General features: G+C 47.3%; 1 protein-coding gene across 1 annotated transcript; it reads left to right on the top strand.

Annotated features, from left to right (window-relative positions):
- The first annotated feature begins 2,393 nt into the window (after positions 1–2,393).
- Positions 2,394–6,998, top strand: PLA2G2A (phospholipase A2 group IIA). The gene is made up of 5 exons (XM_032300658.1): positions 2,394–2,502; positions 3,201–3,346; positions 3,558–3,702; positions 3,963–4,069; positions 6,586–6,998. Exons 2-5 carry the CDS (start codon positions 3,307–3,309, stop codon positions 6,726–6,728), a joined length of 435 nt encoding a protein of 144 aa, XP_032156549.1. The 5' UTR covers positions 2,394–2,502; positions 3,201–3,306; the 3' UTR covers positions 6,729–6,998.
- Positions 6,999–19,158: the final 12,160 nt, after the last annotated feature.

Here is a 19,158-nt window from a genome sequence, read left to right as displayed (position 1 = left end):
TGAGATGATGGTGCTCCTATTCTGTCACCTACTGCCCCTCTCCCCACCACGGTGTCACCACCTAACACATGACATCATTGACTAGTATGTCTTTTGCTGATTGTCTGTCTCTTTCTGCTAAAGCAGAAGGCCCATCAAAGTAGAGATTTCTGCTTGGCTCCCCCAGTTCAAGTGCTTGGATTAGGCCTGGGATGGATGATGAACAAGAGGCCAATTCATGGACTTTGAATTCCTAAAAAGCATCCTGAAACCATGGGAAAAGGAGAGGCACTATCCAAGGTCTCCAGAGTCCTTGAGTGTTGGAGCATTTCTTCCGCCTGATGCCTGGACCAGGGCTACACGGTATACAGAGTGGGAAGTGGTTCTGCCTATTGCAGGAACCACGGTTTCCAAAAGTGCCATGTTTAACAAAAGTGACAGCTCCTTACTTTTCTTGGCCTTTTATGACCTTGATATTGTTGATTAGTACTGGTCAAGCTTTTGTAGAATGTCATTCAATCTGGGTTTGTCTGATATACTCTCATGATCAGACTGAGGTTATGCATTGAGGTCTACCCCTGGGGATGAGACCTCTGAACCCTGACGTGGCCATAAAACCAACTGCTGTAGGAGTGGCAATTCAGTGTTGGTTTGCTTTGGCGTTGTATTAGATACTTTGAACCTAATGAAACCAATGGAGTGGCTTACACAACAGACATTGTATTGTTTAACAGTTCTGGAGGCAGACATCAAAGGGGCCAATAGCCTTGATTCCTTCTGAGGGCTGTGAGGGAGAATCTGCTCCATTCCTCTCTCCTAGCTTCTGGTGTTTCTGGCAATATTTGCCATTCCTTGGCTTGTAGAAGCATCACCCTGATCTCTGCCTTCATCTTTGCCTGGCTTTCTCTCAGTGCTTTCCTGTCTTCAAATTTCCCCTTTTTATAATGGCCTCTGTCATATTGGCTTAGGGCCCATCCTAGCTACCCGAGTGACCTCATCTTAACTAATTATATCTGCAATGACCCTATTTCTGAATAAGATCACATTCTAAGTTACCAGAATTTCAACACGGGAATTGAGGGCAGGAAGGAGAGGACCACAGTCCAACCCCTTACACAGTCAAGCGCTGGAGGTAAACAGTATTTTCAAGAGGAAAGCTGTCTGATGGCTGCTGGGACAGACTAGGTTATGCTGCAGTAACTACCAGTCTCAACTATCAGCAGCTTAATACAACAGAAATCTATCTCTCACTCACACTAAGACCACTGTGTGCTGCAGGACTTTCTAGGACAACTGCCCTCCATGCTATGATGCTACACCCCAGACTGCTTTCATCTTCTACTTCTATCGGGGAGGGGCAGGGAAGAGCTGGGGAGTTGCATCTCATTGTCCCCTTTTGGAGAAACCTGGAAGTGACCCTTACTAGCAATGCTTGTGTTTTACCAGCCAGCAGCAGGGTCCCAGGTCTCCATCCCTGCAAGGGGCTCTAGAGTGTAGGGAACAGATGGAATGTTCACAAGCACCAGAGCCTCTGCCACACTGACTTTTTTAGGACTGGTATCGCAGAGTGTTTACTTAAGGCTGAGGAAGCTAAATTCTTAGCATGTACTGGAGAGCAGTGAAAAAGATGTTTATTTTACAAATTAAGGCTGGAGTCAGTGTGAGCCTGAAGGCTGAAGGGAAAAGAGCAACAGATCCAGGGAGCATTCATCAGCCCCAACTCCGAACAGGTGAGGATGGGGGCTAAAGCGAAGGCAGGGCTTTGGTGGGAACTTCAAGGATAGCCTCTGGCTTTTTCCAGGTTTAGAAACCCATATAGGACAGGGCAGAGGAAAAGAAGAAAGTAGAGGAAGAAGAAAAGGTGGAGGTCCTGGCCCAAGTTAGTGGGAAGCAAAATCCAACCCCATTAAACCATCTCCCTGGTGGACTGTGGGGTGCACACCTGAGGCCTGCACAGGTGCTGGAACGTGGTAGAGGCCCAGTGTATACTTCCTGTGAATGAGTGAGTGAGTGAGTGAGTGACTGAGTACCATTAAAAGCCCTCTCTTCTATTCGAAAATGCCACATTGAGCAGAAGAAGGGAGCAATCCTTGCTCAGCAATTAGTGGTCCCTTTGGGCGTGCAAATGAGTCCACACCCTGCAACAGCAAACAGTCCTTTCCACCCTTGGAAGCGGCTGCAGGGAGGTGGCTGACCATTGGTCACACCCAGAGCTGGTTATGGGAATTGACTCCATCAGAAACGAAGCCCATGGAGAGACTGCAAAATGGCCTGGAATGTATTTTGGCATCAGCTATGGACACGTAAGTTTTCCCAATCCTCAACTCTGTCCTGCCAGCTGATGAGGGAAAGGAAAGGGATTACCCATGGATGGCCAATCCTGAGTCCACCAACTGGCCACGCCCATCCCCAGCCTCATGCCTCACCTACTCCCAACCTCCCAGAGGGAACGGCTATTTAAGGGAGGCAGGAGTGCAGAACAAACAAGGCAGCCTGGAGATACAACGCTGACTCCGCTGAGAGGTATACAGTCAAGAGCAGAATTCCTGCTCATTCACTGCCTTTGAGAGTGGCTGTGTTGTCCATGTGTGCACATGTAGGCATGTGTGTGCATAAGCATGCATGTGCGTGATCTGGTATTCACAAGAGGGTGTGTGTGCATGAGTGTGTTGAGTGGGTATGTGAGTGTAGTATATGAGAGGATGTTCACACTGGCAAGTAAGTACAAGAGGATGTGTATGTGGGCATAGGTGTGTGAGCATGTATGTGTTTGGGAATGTGTGTATGTGGAAGGGGCTGGAAAGCCTTGCAGAGAGAGGCTGATGCTTTCATTCTGGAGGAAAACACTGAGGCTGAGCTCCATGGGTGCCCGGGAGACTCCGAGGCTTGAATCCAGTGTGGGGATGTGCAAGCTATGTCTAGCGGGGGACACATCCTCTGACCTCAGGAACCTCCTGGTGAGTTGGGAGGAACCTGGTTCCAATCTCCCAAGAACTCTCAGTCTGATGAGGCACAGGGCAGTTCTTACTAGTGTATCATGGGGCTCTCCACAGGTCTGAGGGTCAGATGTGTGTGCAACCATTCTGCAGAGCTGGGAGCCGGTCAGGAGGTGGTATGTGTGTGTGTGCATTGCTGGAGGGCACTCCTTGTGTGCTCTGGGTGTGACAGAGGAGGTCACCCTGGAGTTAGGTTGGATGGGAGAGCATGTCTGTGTGTCTCAGAGCTGCCAAGCAGGAACAGGGGAGCACCAGCCGGGACAGAAGCTGAGACCACCCAGCAGAGGAGCTAGGCCAGGCCATCTGCATTTGTCACCCAACGACTCTTACCATGAAGACCCTCCTACTGTTGGCAGTGATCATGGTCTTTGGTAAGAACTGACCCTGACCCTGACCTCTGAGCACTGATGGGCAGCCCCAGGAGGGAAGCACTCATGTCCCTTAGTGTTCTCTCCCATTGCAGCCATCCTCTCTCAGGGGGAGAAAAGAAGCCATTTGGGAGGAAGGAGAGTAGCAGAGAGGTGCAAAGAGGGAGGGCACAGGACCCCGTGCCCTCCGGGAAACTCCCAAATTTCCTTCCAGGCCTACTGCAGGCCCATGGCGATTTGCTGAATTTCCGGAAAATGATCAAGTTGGCGACAGGAAGGGAAGCCACAACCAGTTATGGCTTCTATGGCTGCCACTGTGGCGTGGGTGGCAAAGGAACCCCCAAGGATGCAACGGACCGGTGAGGCCACCCATCCCTCCCTACCTGCCTAGACTCTGGCCCAGGCAGGTCTGGGATCTGCAAAGACAGTGCCGGTTCCTGCTGGGCACAGAGGTCTCAGGATGGCCTGGCTGGAAAAGCAGCCAGCATGTTGGAACTTCTGCTCTAGACTGTTGCAAAGTCGCTGGGTCTCCGCCCAGGGTCGGAGGTGGGGGTGAGATATGGGCGCCAGGCTTTCTGGCGCTGTGGGACATTAGCCCCAATAGGATGCCTCCCTGCAGCTGCTGTTTCGCTCATGACTGTTGCTACAAACACCTGGAGAGACGTGGATGTGGCACCAAATTTCTGAGCTACAAGTTTAGCAACAAGGGGAGCAGCATCACCTGTGGTAAGAGTCCTACATCACCATCGCATTCCCTCATTTTTTAGACATTGCCAGGGACTGTGCTGGGCACCAAAGATAGACACATAGGGACACACAGTTCCTGCCTCAGGAAGCTCACGGTTGAGTGGGAAGCCAGGAAAGTGAAAATCCAGTGTGGTAAAGACTCCAGTGGGAAGTAAACAAACAGCTAAGGCATTAACACAGCCTGAGGCTTGAGGAAGGCTCCTGGAAGGGGTGACCTCTAAGCTGAGTCTTAAAGGTTGTGCAGACAGTCAGGGACGAGGAGGGCTGGGAGCATTCCCAGAAGAGGACACAGCATGGTCAAAGGCACCAAAGGGCACTGTAAGCCATTCTGTACTGCCCAGCAGAAACGTGAGGGCACTGGGGCTGAAGTGTGAGGATTGCTTGAGTTCAGGAGTTCAAGGCCAGTCTGGGCAACACAGGGAGACCTTGTCTTTCTTTACAAACACAAATCAAACAACAACAAAAAAATAGGCTCTGGAGTCAGACTGGCTGTGTCAAGCCCCGCCTCCCCCATCTCCCTAAGCCTTAGTTCTCTCATCTAAATGGAGATAACACTGGTGCCTCCTGCATGGATGTGTTTGAGAATTAGAATGATGACAAATCAAAAGCCTTGGGTTGATAGGTCTACAGCTGCCATGACGATTACAGAGGAAACCTAGACCTCTCCCTCCCCTTCCGCAGGCAATAGCAGCTCCTACTGGCCTGCTGGGAGAAGCAGTGCCAAGCCATGATGCTGGAGACATAGGAAGGGGCTAGGTCAATCCAGCCCTCCAGGCCAGGCTGTATTTAGGTTTTTGCCCTAAAGCAATAGGATGCTATTAAGCAAAGGAGCTACAGGGTCAGATTTGCATTTTAGAGGACTCACTGTGGGGCCAGGGTTGCTGCGGACAAGTGGAAGGGGGACAGAGAAAGCTATTGCCATCATGCAAGCAAGAGGGAGCAACAGCTTGACATAAAACAACAGAGCTCAGGATGGGAAAGGTGGAGAAAAAAATCAAGATGCATTTGAGGTGGAATCAGCTGAGCTGGGTGACGAGTGGGGAGAGGTGGGGGGATGGGGCTGTTGGGTGGATATGTGGCTGGCTGAATGGCGTAACTGTGACAAAGACCACAGGAAGAGGTGGTGGAGGGTGAGGAGGAGCAGTTCTGTTTCCAGCATGTTGAGTTTGGGGCCTCCAGCACCCAGGGAGGGGTCCAGCAGGCAGCTGTCTGTACAAATACAGCTCAGGGGAGAGGTCAGGACTGGGGACACAGATTCAGAAGCCGGCAGCGGAGAGCTGAGAAGTGGGTGTGATCGCTCATTTGCTGTTTAAAGGCCCAGAAAGGAGACAGAGGAGGGATAGACAGAAAGGGAGAAGGAGAACTGAGCGAGGTCAAGGAGTCGGTGAGGAGATGATCAACAAGGGTCAACTGAACAGAGGAGTCCTCCAGGAAAAAGGCCGACAAGGCTCCCCTGGATGTCGAAGCAGGAAGGCATGAGGGACCCTGGGGAAGCTGTTTCCACAGAGTAGGGAGGGCAAAGCCAGATTAGAGCAGGTCGAAGCTGATGGGAAGGGAAGTAGAGACGGTAGTGAAGACAACCTTCTGCAGAAAGTTTGGCCCTGAAGGGGAGGAGGGGGGGTGGCACTGGAAGGCTTTGCTTGGTGTCCCCAGACAGCTGACCATGAGTGGGATTTGGAGAAAGCGTGGACTCCTGCCCACAGCCTGAGTCCTTTAAGATCAGAAATGATGTCTCCCATCATGGCCTCTCCATGGAGGCATGTATCTTCAGCAGGTGTTAGGTCACAAGCCACATGATTCCAAGCTGATAGTGGCTTGGATAATGGGAATATGTTGTGACTGTCACATAACTAACAAGGGCAGTGCCAGGCCTGGGGCAGCTTTCTAGCCATGTCGTCAAGAATCCAGCCTTCTCCTGGCCTTCTGCTATGTCACGTGGGCAGTACCTACATCTGGGATGTCAGACACAGGCTGCAGCTCCACGATCCTGGCCTCACACTGTGCAAGAGGCTTTCCTCTTGGGCATCTCTCTTTTTGGAGGGAGGAAGCAGATCCTTCCCAGAAGCCCCCAGCAGACTTCCCCTTGTTGCTCATTGGTTGGAACAAGGTTACATGATACACAGCAGCCAATCACTGCAAAGGAAAAAGGGATGACCCTGCCTGGCTTACATCAATCACAATCCATTCCCAGAGCCCCAGGACTATGGCTTTGCATCCTAGACACACCTGTTAACAAGAAGAAGAGACGATGGCTGTTAGGAAGGCCTTTGAGAGAGTCTCCCAGTGCTTGGCTGTGTCCCCACCAGGCTGGAGGCCAGCATCCTGTGGGCAGGAATTCTGTCTCCCCCTTGGTCAGAACTATCTGGAGCACAGGTGTTTGTCTTCAACTAGGAGCTTCTGGAGGACAGGGCTGTATCTTCTACCCCAGGGTTCCCACAAGAAGCCACTGAATATTAACAAAACTCCATCTTGTGTTCATTTTCTTATGATTTCAGCAAAACAGGACTCCTGCAGAAGTCAACTGTGTGAGTGTGACAAGGCTGCTGCCAGCTGTTTTGCTAGAAACAAGAGGAGCTATAATAAAAAGTACCAGTACTACTCCAATAAACAGTGCAGTGGGAGCACCCCCCGCTGCTGAGTCCCCTCCTACCTGGAAGCCCTGCCTCCCAATTCTGAGTTTCCCTCTCTCATACTCTCCCTCCCTGCCCTAACCAAGTTCCTTGGCAATGCAGAAAGCATCTGTCACCCATCCTAGAGGCCAGGCAGGAGCCCTTTCATCCCCACCCAGAATAAGACGCCCAGCAGGAGATTTCCAGCCCTCCACTGCTCTCCTCCACCTCAACGTCCTGCTTAACCAAAGCAGGTGCACTCCGAGGGGTCTCTTCTGAATAAAGCAATTAGCAAATCATGTGTGTGTGTGTATGTGTATTGCCCTATGCACTGTTAGTGTGAGAACAAACGGGTAGGGGTTAAAAGTACAGGCTCTGAGCCCAGTGTGATGGTGTGTGTCTGTTGTCCCAGCTGCTCAGGGGGCTGAGGCTGAAGTGTAAGGATTGCTTGAGCTCAGGAGTTCAAGGCCAGTCTGAGCAACACAGGGAGAACTTGTCTTTCTTTACAAAACAAAACAAAATAGGCTCTGGATTCAGACTGGCTGTGTCAAGTCCCCCCTCCTCCGTCTCCCTAAGCCTTAGTTCTCTCATCTAAATGGAGATAACGCTGGTGAGTCCTGCATGGGCGTGCTTGAGAATTAGAATGATGACAAATGAAAAGCCTTGGGTCTGATAGGTCTACAGCTGCCATGACGATTACAGAGGAAACCTAGACCTCTCCCTCCCCTTCCGCGGGCAATAGCAGCTCCTACCGGCCGGCTGGGAGAAAGCAGGAAGGCTGGTCTTAGATCTGGGAGGCTGCAGTCCACATCTTCCGCATGGAATGTAATTCTCCTATGTGGCCAGTCTAGTAAGGAGAAAAAGTGGGGCGATGTAATGCTGGCCACCAGCTGGACCCTCGGGGTGTTATTTCATCAGTGGGGTTGGTTTCCCAGGTGTGCAGCCCCTGCAGGCCCACAGGACCCTGTGTTTGGAAGGGTGCCATGCCTGGTTTAATGCTCTGCTGTGGCTATCTGAAAACTCTTACTAATCTTCAGTCAAGAGTTCCTTCCCACATTTCATTTTGTGCTGGACTGCCCAAATCTATTTATTTTTATTATTTTTAAATAGAGATGGGGTCTCACTATGTTGGCCAGGCAGGTCTCAAACTCCTGGCCTCAAACAATGCTACCACCTTGGCCTCCCAAAGTGTTAAGATTACAGGCATGAGCCACTGCACCCAACCCGGTCATACACATTGTGCAGCGGGTCCTAGTCTCACCTGGATGCTACTTCCCCTCCTGCCGTTCAGGGTTCCACTGGGAAATTTCCACCTGGACCGGCTACAGGCCCCACCTGTTTCTCTAATAACCCCCATCTGGGCTTCTGGGTGTGGATCCCTTCACAAAGGAACCCTGCACAGGGGACACAGGTGGGAGCTCAGTTTCCTACAGGAGAAAGCCCCTGCCCAGCCCAGCAAGCTCTACATTCCCCCAGAGGAGGCACCTTCCCGTAATCTGTCTTCCCAGAAGAAGCACCTCTTCTAATTCTGCGCCCAATGTTTCATTTGCTAGGGGTAGCTCGGTCATGTTCACTCTCATGCATAGCAAGAGAAATGCACATTAAAATTCCACTGAGATGCCATTTTTATCTATTACAATGAATAAAAATCCAGAAGTCTGACAACTTGACTTACTAGCAAGGCTGCGTGGGGAAACGGGCACTTTCACATAGCTGGTGGGAGGGCAAAACACCCACAGAGGGCAAATTGGCCATATCTATCAAAATTACAAATGCATTTATCCTTTCACTCAGTGACCCCACTTGGAAATTCACCCTATGGATGCAGGCGCCTATGTGTGCATGTGTGTGCACACACACACACAAACACACACACATGCACACACAGAGTGATGTATGAGCAAGTTTGTTCATTGTAGCATGGTTCTGAATTGAGTTGGAAAGAATCCAAGAGTATGTGTTGAGAGAGCTTGTTAAAGAAATCATGATGCCAACTCAAAAAGGGACCCAATACACTCACATAATGAGGGAAGCTCTCTGCTCCAGTGGACAAAGGGCTTCAGGATATGGTGGTAACAGAAAAAAGCAAATAAGAGGTTAGTATAAACAGTGTGCCACATTTATGTGGAAAAATACATCTGTGAATATTTTTGTGTTAATATTTCCAGTAACACTCAAAGAACACACAAGAGATTCATCAAAACAGCTACCTTTAGGGAGTAGGGCTGGTAAGAAATGAGGTTGGCACAGATGGGGTGAGAGAAGGATTTTTTGATATATAAATTTTTACACTGTTTTGATTTTTAACTTATGAATATAGTTCCTATTCAAAAGAAAACTGGCATCATCAAACACACACAAACATTCCTGTGTCTAAGATAGATACTAACTCTCAGAGACGATATCGTCTAACCCATGGGTTGGCAAACTATGGCCTCTGGGCCAAATCTATGCACTGCCTGTTTTTGTCCAGCAGGCAAGATAAGAATGATTTTTATGTTTTTTAATGCTTGAAAAAAAATCAGAAGAATTCCTCATGCAAAAATGATATGTTAAAATCATATTTTAGGGGCAATAAAGTTTTCTCATAATACAACCATGCTCTTTGGGTTGTAAATTCTCTATGCCGGCTTTCACGTGACAACTGTGGGAACTGAATCATTGCCACAGAGAACGTCAGGTCTTTTGCAGAAAGAATTTGCCAATACCCAGTATTATCTGGTGCTTCTCAAACTATTTGTGGTGGACCAATTTATTCCTTATTTTTTCCAACTCTGCCTCAAATCAATACTTTTGTTAAATTAAATGTACAAAACACAAACCCAGATGTTTTATTATTGGATGCAATAATAACATTACTCTGTCAAATTATTCTGAAATTTCCTAACACTCTCAATCTCTGTACGTACCTCCCCATGAATGGGAAGCAGTTCACAGACCAGCATCACCCCTTGAGCCCCAACTGGGAAACACTGGTCGAATTTGAATTGAGGAAAGACAAATGACCTTAATGATTTTTTTTTTTTTTTGAGACAGGGTCTCACTGTCATCCAGGCTGGAGTGCAGTAGCATAATCACTCACTGCAGCCTCCATCTCCTGGGCTCAAGTGATCTTCCTGCCTCAACCTCCAAGTAGCTGGGACCACAGGTGTGCACCACCACACCCAGCTCATTTTTTTTTAATTTTGTAGAGTTGAAGTCTCACGATGTTGCCTAGGTTGATCTTCAACCCCTAGGCTCCTGCCTCAGCCTCCCAAAGTGCTGGGATTATAGGTGTAAGCCACCATGTCTAGCCCTTAATGATTTTAGAATTAGCAATTTTTTTTGTCCTTTGTCTTAGAACAAGTACCACTTATTAATTACAACATAAGTAGAGTCATTTTCATTCCAGCTACCTTCACAGACTGCCGGGGTGAGGCTGGGTCCATATTACTCCTCAGTGATTGCCCTTTAGAGGCAGTGAAAAGCTGCTTGAAATAAAGCCTTAGTCAAATGCTTGCCAGGGCTTTTGTTTTGGTCAGAAATATCTGGAATGCAGGTGTTTGTCTCCAACAGGAGCTTCTGAAGGACAGGGCTGCATCTTGATCTAGGGAAAAGAAAGATCTAGGGAAAGAGGATATATCTCTCCCTCCAGTAAAGACTTTGCATTTCTGAGTATTCATCTAAGAATACTTTCAACATGGGTCTTTGTGTACAAAATTATTGAAGGCCTTTTATTCCTGAAAGCATTTTTTTACAATCTCACAATGAATAACAATTTGGAAAGACATATATCCTCAGTTCAATGTTTTTCCATTTTTTCTTTTTTACCTTAAAAGCATTCCTCCATTTCTTCCAATCCCATTCCAATATTGCTAATAAGATGTCTCATATTACTGTAACCCCTCATCTTTGATTGGTTATCTGGGCTTCCCTCTAGAAGACTTTAGAATTTCTCTTTGTCTTTGATGTTCTTAACTTTCACTGCAATGTGTCTAATTGACAGTTTTTCTTTATCTGGCCTTTTTGTACTCTGAAGTCCTTCCACTTGTCTTTAATGAAAAGAATTTTATATTCACTATTTCTTTGAACATCTTCTTCCCTCTCTTTTTCCTGTCTCTTTCTGGGACTTATACTATCTGGAAGCTGGTGCATCTGTACTCCATATCTCTCTGGATTTTTAAAGAGGTAAGAGTTTCCCTAGGTTGCCCAGGCTGGAGTACAGCAGCAATTTACAGGTGTGATCTCACTACTGATAAGCACTGAGAGTTCTGACCTGCTCCATTTCCAACCTTGGCCAGTTCACCCCTCCTTACACCAACTGGTGGTCTCTCACTCCTAGGAAGTCATCATATTGATGCCCAAATCAGTGCAGACACCTGATCTGCATAGCGCATTACAGCCCAAACTCCTGGGCTCAAGCAATCCTCCTGCATCAGCCTCCCAACTGGCTGGGACTACAGGCACACACCCCTACACCTGGCTTGAATTTTCCTTGCTATTTTCTTTCTATTATTTTTGCCTGAGAAGACTTCTCAATCTAAGCTTCTAACTCTGTGGCATTCTTCAGCTAGCTATCCCATTTCTATGATTATATGCTTCCTAATTCTCTTTTACACTTGGGATTTTTTTAAAGGACTTGTTCTTGCCTGGTATTGCTGAGATCTTCCCTTATCTATGTAAGTATGTTTAACATGCATATTTTAGTTCCTTGCTCATCCACTCTGGCAATTCTGCTTTAGATGGTATGTGTTGTCAAGTGCATTTCATATTTGTAGTGGGCGTAGTCTGGCTGTCTCAAGGTAAACTTAGGGGAGGGGAAGGGGATGAGTCCAAGATTTGATGATTCCCATTTGCTGCCATCCCAGGCAGGTGCTCCAGACAAGGTTTCATCATTGAACACCTGGGAAGTAGCAGCCCTGGCAGGAAGCAGCACCCTAAACTGTTACCAGCCCTACCTGAGGTGGGGAAGGGCCGCAGCGGGAGCAGTGCGGGATGAGATGAGGGAAAGAAAGCCTGAGGGCACTTGAGAAGACTGCATGGGTCAATTCCTCACCCAAGCAGGGCTTTGGGACAGCCCTAATGTCATCCCTCGGACTTGAGCATCTCAGCTGTTGCTCTGGGATGAAGATGCAAAAGGAGAAGAGAACAAAACTTAGAGAGCTTCCTCGCAACCTATTTGCTCCTTGCCAAAACCCACCAATCCGCTGCTCCAGGGCACAGCCAACCCCTCTGCCCCACAGCCACGCCCAGCAGGCAAGATCAGATTCTAACTTCCTGCAAGACTCTGCAAAAGTTCTGCTATTTCATCATCCAAGATTCTCTCTCAGGCATGTATTCGTTAGGTTGGTTTTGGCACAGGGAGCCAGCGCCTAAGCTAATTTGCAAACTTGGCAGAAGAAAAGGAAAATGTATAGCACCATATCTGTGTACCAGTTTAAAAGCATCCACAGAGAGTCAAACAAACACTAAACATTTTTCAAGAAACCATATATCTAAATAAACATAGGAAGAATAAATTGGTAATGGAGATGGAAGATGAAGGACTCAAGTGAATAAAATAAAACTGACACCTTACACAAACCAACAATAACAGTGTGCTACAAAGTGAAACCATGGGGCACACGGATTAAGGCTTGGTCAATGATAAATGCACTTATCCTTTCATTCAGCAACCCACCTCTGGAAATGTACCCTGTCAATGCATGATACAAGAGCAGTGTGTAAGCGTGAGAGTGCATCGCGTATCATGTGTGTAAGAGAGTGAGGACTCAAACCCAGAGCTGTCTCTATCTAAGGTCTGGTCTTTCCACCTTGAGAGTCAGCTGACAAACCAGCCAGTTGCACCTCTGGGTCCTAGTTTATACCATCGGACCAGAATGAAATACCCGTTTCTCAATGCTTGCCTTTGCTTGGCTAGATGAACAGTGATCACAGATAATCCAAACATCATTTGTATTTCACTTCTGTCCTCAGTTTTAAGATGGAGATAACTGCCACATCCTGCCTAGTTACTAGGGAAATCAAGTCAGGTCCATACTAGATGGCAGAGAGATGGCTCTTTGAGAGTGAATGTTTTCTATAGATGATCAAATAGGAGACTAACCAAGTCACTGAATGATTGAATGGTAGACTAGAAACCAAGCATGGTTCACTGTTAGCCCCAGGACTGGCCTACGGCACAGCAAGCTGCTGAGGTTGTGAGGTAAAGAATCTGGGCTGGGCATGGTGGCTCATGCCTGAAATCCAGCACTTTGGGAGGCCAAGAAGAGTGGATCACTAAGTCAGGAGCTTGAGACCAGCCTGGCCAATACGGTGAAACCTCGTCTCTACTAAAAATACAAAAATTAGCTGGGCATGGTGGCACGAGCCTGTAGTCCCAGGTATTCAGGAGGCTGAGACAGGAGAATCGCTTGAACCCAGGAGATGAAGGTTGCATTGAGCTGAGATCGTGCCACTGCGCTCCAGCCTGGGCAACAGAACAAGACTCCATCTCCAAAAAACGAACAAAGAATCTGTAGGCACATCCTGTGCCCCACAGAGGCTACCTCATGGGTTTCTTAGATGCTCCCATGCCCTTCCACTGTGCCTAGATCCCAAACCACTACCTGGGTCCTCTACCGTCCTGTGATAGCACGTTCCCTCACTTCACCCTAGAGGGAGGTGCAAGGCCGAGGGATCACAGGGTCCTCTTCAACATCTAGTCCGGATGGGCTGAATGACTTGACTCTAGAAGGGAAGGGAAGGAGCTGCAGTGCCTGCTATACAGCTGCCTCCACGGTCTCAACTGATACCCAACATCTCCTTCCTCCCCACTCATTTCAGATGTCCCTTCCCTTCCATCAGCACTACAGCTTATTTCTCACTCCTGTAGCAAATATCACCTTCACTCAACAGGATCAACCTGGGCAGGCAACCCAGCTAGGTCCTGGAATTGATTGAGGGTCATTTGGGCAAGAAATTCCTGAGTCACAGACACTCGGATCATAGTTTAGAAGGGGGACCAAGGGCTCCAGCAAGCACATTCCTTGGCCTAACAGTCCTCACCTTAGGGGAGAGGTCCTAGTTCCCAGGTTCAAGGATGGTGCTGCTCCTTGTCTTAGCTCAAGAACGGATTCCCAGAGAAAGGCTATGTCTTGAGAAAACACTACCTTTTCTCTAGTCACCTTCCACAAGCACACCTTTAGTTTGATTTCCAACTGTTTTATTTGCCCGTGAGGTGCTGAAGCTGTTACTGGTCTCTGAAGACCTTGGAAGCCAAATCCAGACCACCTGAGCTTCCCACGTGCAGATCAAATCTAGCCAAAGCTACAGATGAATTCCATTCCCTGGAGGAAATAAATTACATCAAACAATTTATGCAGCATGGAGGAGATGAAAGACCCAGCTGGTCGACCGAGGGACGTTCCCACTCTTCACATGGGTCACGACCTGGGAGTAACTTTCCTCCAAATGAGAGCATGATGCACTCCACAGCCAGGACGGAACAACACAATGACAACAGCAGCAAAAGCATGTCTCGACTACTCCCACTTACCGAACACTGATTTCATGGCAGATCCTGGGCCAGGCACTTTAAATGTGTCTTCTCACACAATCCTCTTAACATTCCTGTGATAATATCGCTATTCATATCTTCCATTCATTCATTCCACAGGACATCTACTGAGTACATGTAACATCTCTGGCACAGAACCAGGCACTAAGAACACCACGAAAGCCAGCAAAGCCTCTGCCTCTTGGCACTTACAAGGCACTGAGAGGAACAGGTGCAGCCAATAAATTTCAAGAGAGAAAAGAGGCAGCAGTAAGTAATATAAAGAGAATCAAAACAGCAGAATACGAGAGGGCAGGAAGAAGGCAAGGCATGTGTTTCAGATGGCATGGTCAGGAGAGGTGCTGCAGAGACAGGAAAAGGCACTGGAAGCAACATCACCCATGATATGAAGGAGTCAGCCCTAAGATAATCAAGGAGAAAATCGATCCAGGCAGAGGGAACAGCTAAGGCAAGGATACAGAGGCAGGTCTGAGCCTGACATATTTGAGGACAAAAAGAAGAAAATTGTGCTGCAGAACAGAAACAAAACAAGAAACCAAAAGAAGGTGCAGTTAGCAGGCAGGAGAGTATATAAAATGAGAAAATCTAGGATGTTTAATGTGGTTTATGTGTGAGATCTCTTCTCAGGCAGATTAAAAAGACAAAACAAAAAACCAATTCTAGGATTCTGGAATAAAATATATGTAAAGATATGCACAGCTATCTTGAAGCTTTGGGAAAGACAAAGAAAAGGAAGAGAAGGAGGAGGAAACATGTGCCTCTGGATCAAACGATGTCTGAAAGCCTCCGGTCATTTCCATTACACATCAATAAATTTCGTTTATTATTTAAACCAATTTGAGTTAGATCTTCTGCTGTTTAATATTAAAAGTGTCCTGGCCGGGCATGGTGGCTCATGCATGTAATCCCAGCACTTCGGGAGGTTGAGGTGGGTGAATCATCTGAGGTCAAGAGTTCGAGACCAGCGTGGCCAATATGGCAAAACCCCATCTCTACTAAAAATACAAAAACTAGCCAGCCGTGGTGGCATACGCCTATAGTCCCAACTACTTGGGAGGCTGAGGCAGTAGAATCGCTTGAACCCAGGAGGTGGAGGTTGCAGTGGGCTGAGATCACACCATTGCACGCCAAGCCTGGGCAACAAGAGCAAAAATCCATCTCAAAAAAATAATAATAAATAAATAAAATAAAAGTGTCCTAATTGATTTGTATACATTTTTACATTTAATATTTTTCAACCTCCCTGATGAAGTAGCTATTATTAACTTCCTTGTATAGATGAGAAAACAGAGGTTAGGAAAGATCAAATAATTAACACAAGCTCTAACCTGGTAGTTGAGACTTTACCGCAGACCTCCAAACGCTAGCCCCTAACTCCAGTGCTATACCATGTCTGTGAAACCTTGAAATCTCAGAATCTTTCCACACTCTACTACCGAAGTACATGGACAGAAGACAGAGCCAGAAGTTCCCCACCAGCTAGTAAGACAGACGAAATCGTCACTCCCGTAGGCTTGAACTTTTTGAGATGGAGTCTCGCTCTGTCGCCCAGACTGGAGTGCAGTGGCACAAACTCAGCTTGCTGCAACCTCTGCCTCAGCCTCCCGAGTAGCTGGAATTACAGACAGCAGCCGCCACATAGGGCTAATTTTTATTGTATTTTTAGTAGAGATGGGGTTTCACCATCTTGGCCAGGCTGGTCTTGAACTCCTGACCTCATGATCCACCTGCCTCGGCCTCCCGAAATGCTGGGATTACAGGGGTGAGCTACCACACCCAGCCAATTTGCAAAAATTTCTAACACATAAAAAGTAAAAAAATCATATCATAAACTCACCTGTATCCATCAACCAGCTTCAACATTTACCAACATTCTGCCTTCTATTATTTACACCTGCCACCACTCTGCACCCCCAATCAATCATAATTATCTTCATCATCATCACCTTTAGTTCTTTCTTAAAGGTAAAATATATGTAGATCGAAAGGCACAAATCACAGCTGAACGTTTGATAAATGAATACACCCACATCACCCACATCCCATCATGAGAACATCTTCATCTCCCAGAAAATTCCCTCACATCCCTTCCTTGTCAACCTACTCTCTGGATGAATTAGTCTGCTTGGGCTGCCGTAACGAAGTCCTACAGACTGGGGGGCTTAAACAATAGTGATTTATTTTCTCACAATCCTGGAAACGAGAAATCTGAGATCAAGGCATTGACAGGTTGGTCTCTTCTGAGGTCTCTCTCCTTGGCATATAGATGCCATCTTCACCCTTCATCTTCACATGGTCTTCTCTCTCAGATGTCTGTGTCCTAACCTCCTCTTGTTTTAAGGGCACCAATCATAGGTGTCCACCTATGACCTCATTTTAATGTAATCACCCCTTTCAAGGGCTGGTCTCCAAACACAGTCTCATTTTGAGGTATTAGAGGTTAAGACTTCACCATATGGATTTTTGGGGAAGGACAATTCAGCTCATAACATGGAAAAACCACTATTCTGATTATTTTTGCCTTAGTTTACCTGTTTTAGAACTTTCTATCAATTGAATCATATATTATGTGCACTCTTTTTTTTTTTGACAGGGTCTCGCTCTGTCACCCAAGTTAGAGTGTAGTGGTGTGATCTCCACCTCCCATATGTGTACTGTTTTACATCTGGCCTCTTCCATTCAGTACAATGATTATGAGATCCATTCGTCATGTTGCTTATGTCAGTAATCTATTCTTTGTTGCTGAGCAGCTTTCTATAGCATGCACATGCTACAATTTGTTTATCCATTCTCCTGGTATGGACATTTTGCTATTTTCAGTATTTGGGTATTTTTGAATAAAACTGCTATGACCATTTTTTGTACACGCCTCTGTATGAACATTAAGCTTTCATAAGCTTGAATAAATAAATACCTAGATCTGGAAATGTTTGCTCAATGGATAAGGGTATGTTTAATGTTACAAAGACAGGTCAAACTTCTTTCCAAAGTGCTTGTCCCATTTTACATTCCCACCAGCAAAGTGTGAGAGTTCTAGTTGCTCCACCACCTATTCTTAACCTTCTAATGCACAATGACCCATCCACCAGGAGAAAAAAAAAAAAGGCTCAATCAATATCCTCAAGTCCAACCAACCCAAAGTAACTCTTCGTGTGACAGCCTTGGACAGCACCACTCAGCTCTCCCTTCAAATGAGAACCTGTTCAAGGGGTGTACTTAGTGGACAGCTCCCAGCCCATGCTCCTTTGGGATCTGCCACAGTATTCATGTCAAAGCCATGTTCTCCAGTGCTGTTTCCACGATGGTCATGACACGGGACTAGGGCCAGGCAATTGTTTCCCAGTGCAGGACTCCTCTAATGGGCATTGTTCACATGAGAACTCCCCGTCAGATTGCTGAGACATTCTCAGAGCTGTGTCAGTTTGAGCCTCTTCTTACCCAATCCTCCTTCCTTTCCTCTCTCCCTTCAGCAGTATCAGACTTGCTTCGTGATCTGAACTCTCTCTCTCTCCCTACTCCTCTCCTGCCTCCTTTGTCTTTTAGAGGTGCTTCCCCCCATACATCTGCATTTCCAACTGCATCTTGGCATCTGCTTCCAGAGGATCCAAACTCACACATCATCTCTTGGGGGAAAGCAAGTAGATGAGTGGAGAAAGAAGGAAAGTCTTTAAGCTCCCTACCCAAGAAGCCTATAGATCTCCACTTTTCACTCTTCCTTTAGCTAACCAAAAAATAAAACACTGAAATAAGTAGGTAACTCAGGACTGTGACAACTGTCAAGAAGGAAACGAACAGGATGAAGGGTGAAGAGGGGAGGTAGGTGCACATGGTTTTATTGCAGGTGAGGAGGTTGTCAAAGGAACGGTGGGCAGCCTCTCTGTCACAATCGTAGGCTACCTCCTGGAATAAGTCACCTCTCTCTGAAATCACAGGAAACAGGCATGGGAGGGTGGGGAGGCAAAGACACTGGTCAGTTTCTATTTCTGGACATCTTGAGGAGTGACAGAGGACGAAGGAAACTCAGCCCTCATCTCAGGCTCCTAGACCCGTGGGAACACCCAGTACCTCCCCCTCAGGACCTCCCAACCAAGTGGAAGGCAACAAAATCCCTGGCTTCAGGGAGCTCTCATTCTGACAAGGGGGACCCAGCCTCTGCCCTCCAAAATCTCTCAGTCCACTAGAGGAGACATGGTCTTTCACCAGGAATCTCCAAGCCTGATGGTGGAGACACAACTACAACTTCTGGGGAGCTCCCAATCCAAAGGGAGGCATCTGCTGCTCTGAAGGAGCTCTCAATCTGATAGGAGAAGACACGCCCCACACCCTAAGGGAACATAGCCCCTGAACTAGGGAAGCCTCACTCTGATGGAGGAGGCCCTGGAGGTCAGGGAGCAGACCCGCAAGGCTTGGCTCAGAGCTTCATCCTAGACTCCGGATCATCCGTCTCAGTCTGAGTAGCTCCTCCAGCAAGCCCCCAGTGTCTCTCTGCTCCCCTTCACAATCAAACTTTTTGGGGACTGGCACCTTTTGTTTCCAGGTAGTCATAGCAACAGTTGTATCTAAAACAGTGCCTATGAGAGGAGCCCTGGCCAGTACAGCTTCTCCTGGGGCCAACCCTAGTCCCCATGTCTCACCCCGGTCCCTCTTCATCAAGTCAACCTGTGACACAGAGATAGTCCTTTCAGAATGGTCTAGACCAGCACAGCCCAGAGAACTTTTGTGACAATGGACACATTCTCTGTCTGCACTGTCCAATATGGTCACCACTGGCCATAGGTGGCTACTGAACATTTGAAGTGTGGCCAGCGTGACTGAGGAGCTAAATTTTCAATTGTATATAATTTTAACTGATTTAAACTGAAAGAGCCACCCGTCACCAGAGGCTAATATATCAGACGGTTATTGGATGGTGTGTGTCTAGA

This window comes from Sapajus apella, unplaced genomic scaffold (genome assembly GCF_009761245.1).
Source record: "Sapajus apella isolate SASKATOON/1434 unplaced genomic scaffold, GSC_monkey_1.0 scaffold43, whole genome shotgun sequence".
In the NCBI taxonomy this organism is placed as follows: Eukaryota; Metazoa; Chordata; class Mammalia; order Primates; family Cebidae; genus Sapajus; species Sapajus apella.
The sequence above is the reverse complement of the archived record's forward strand: the minus strand, read 5'-3'. Positions and strand labels throughout refer to the sequence as shown.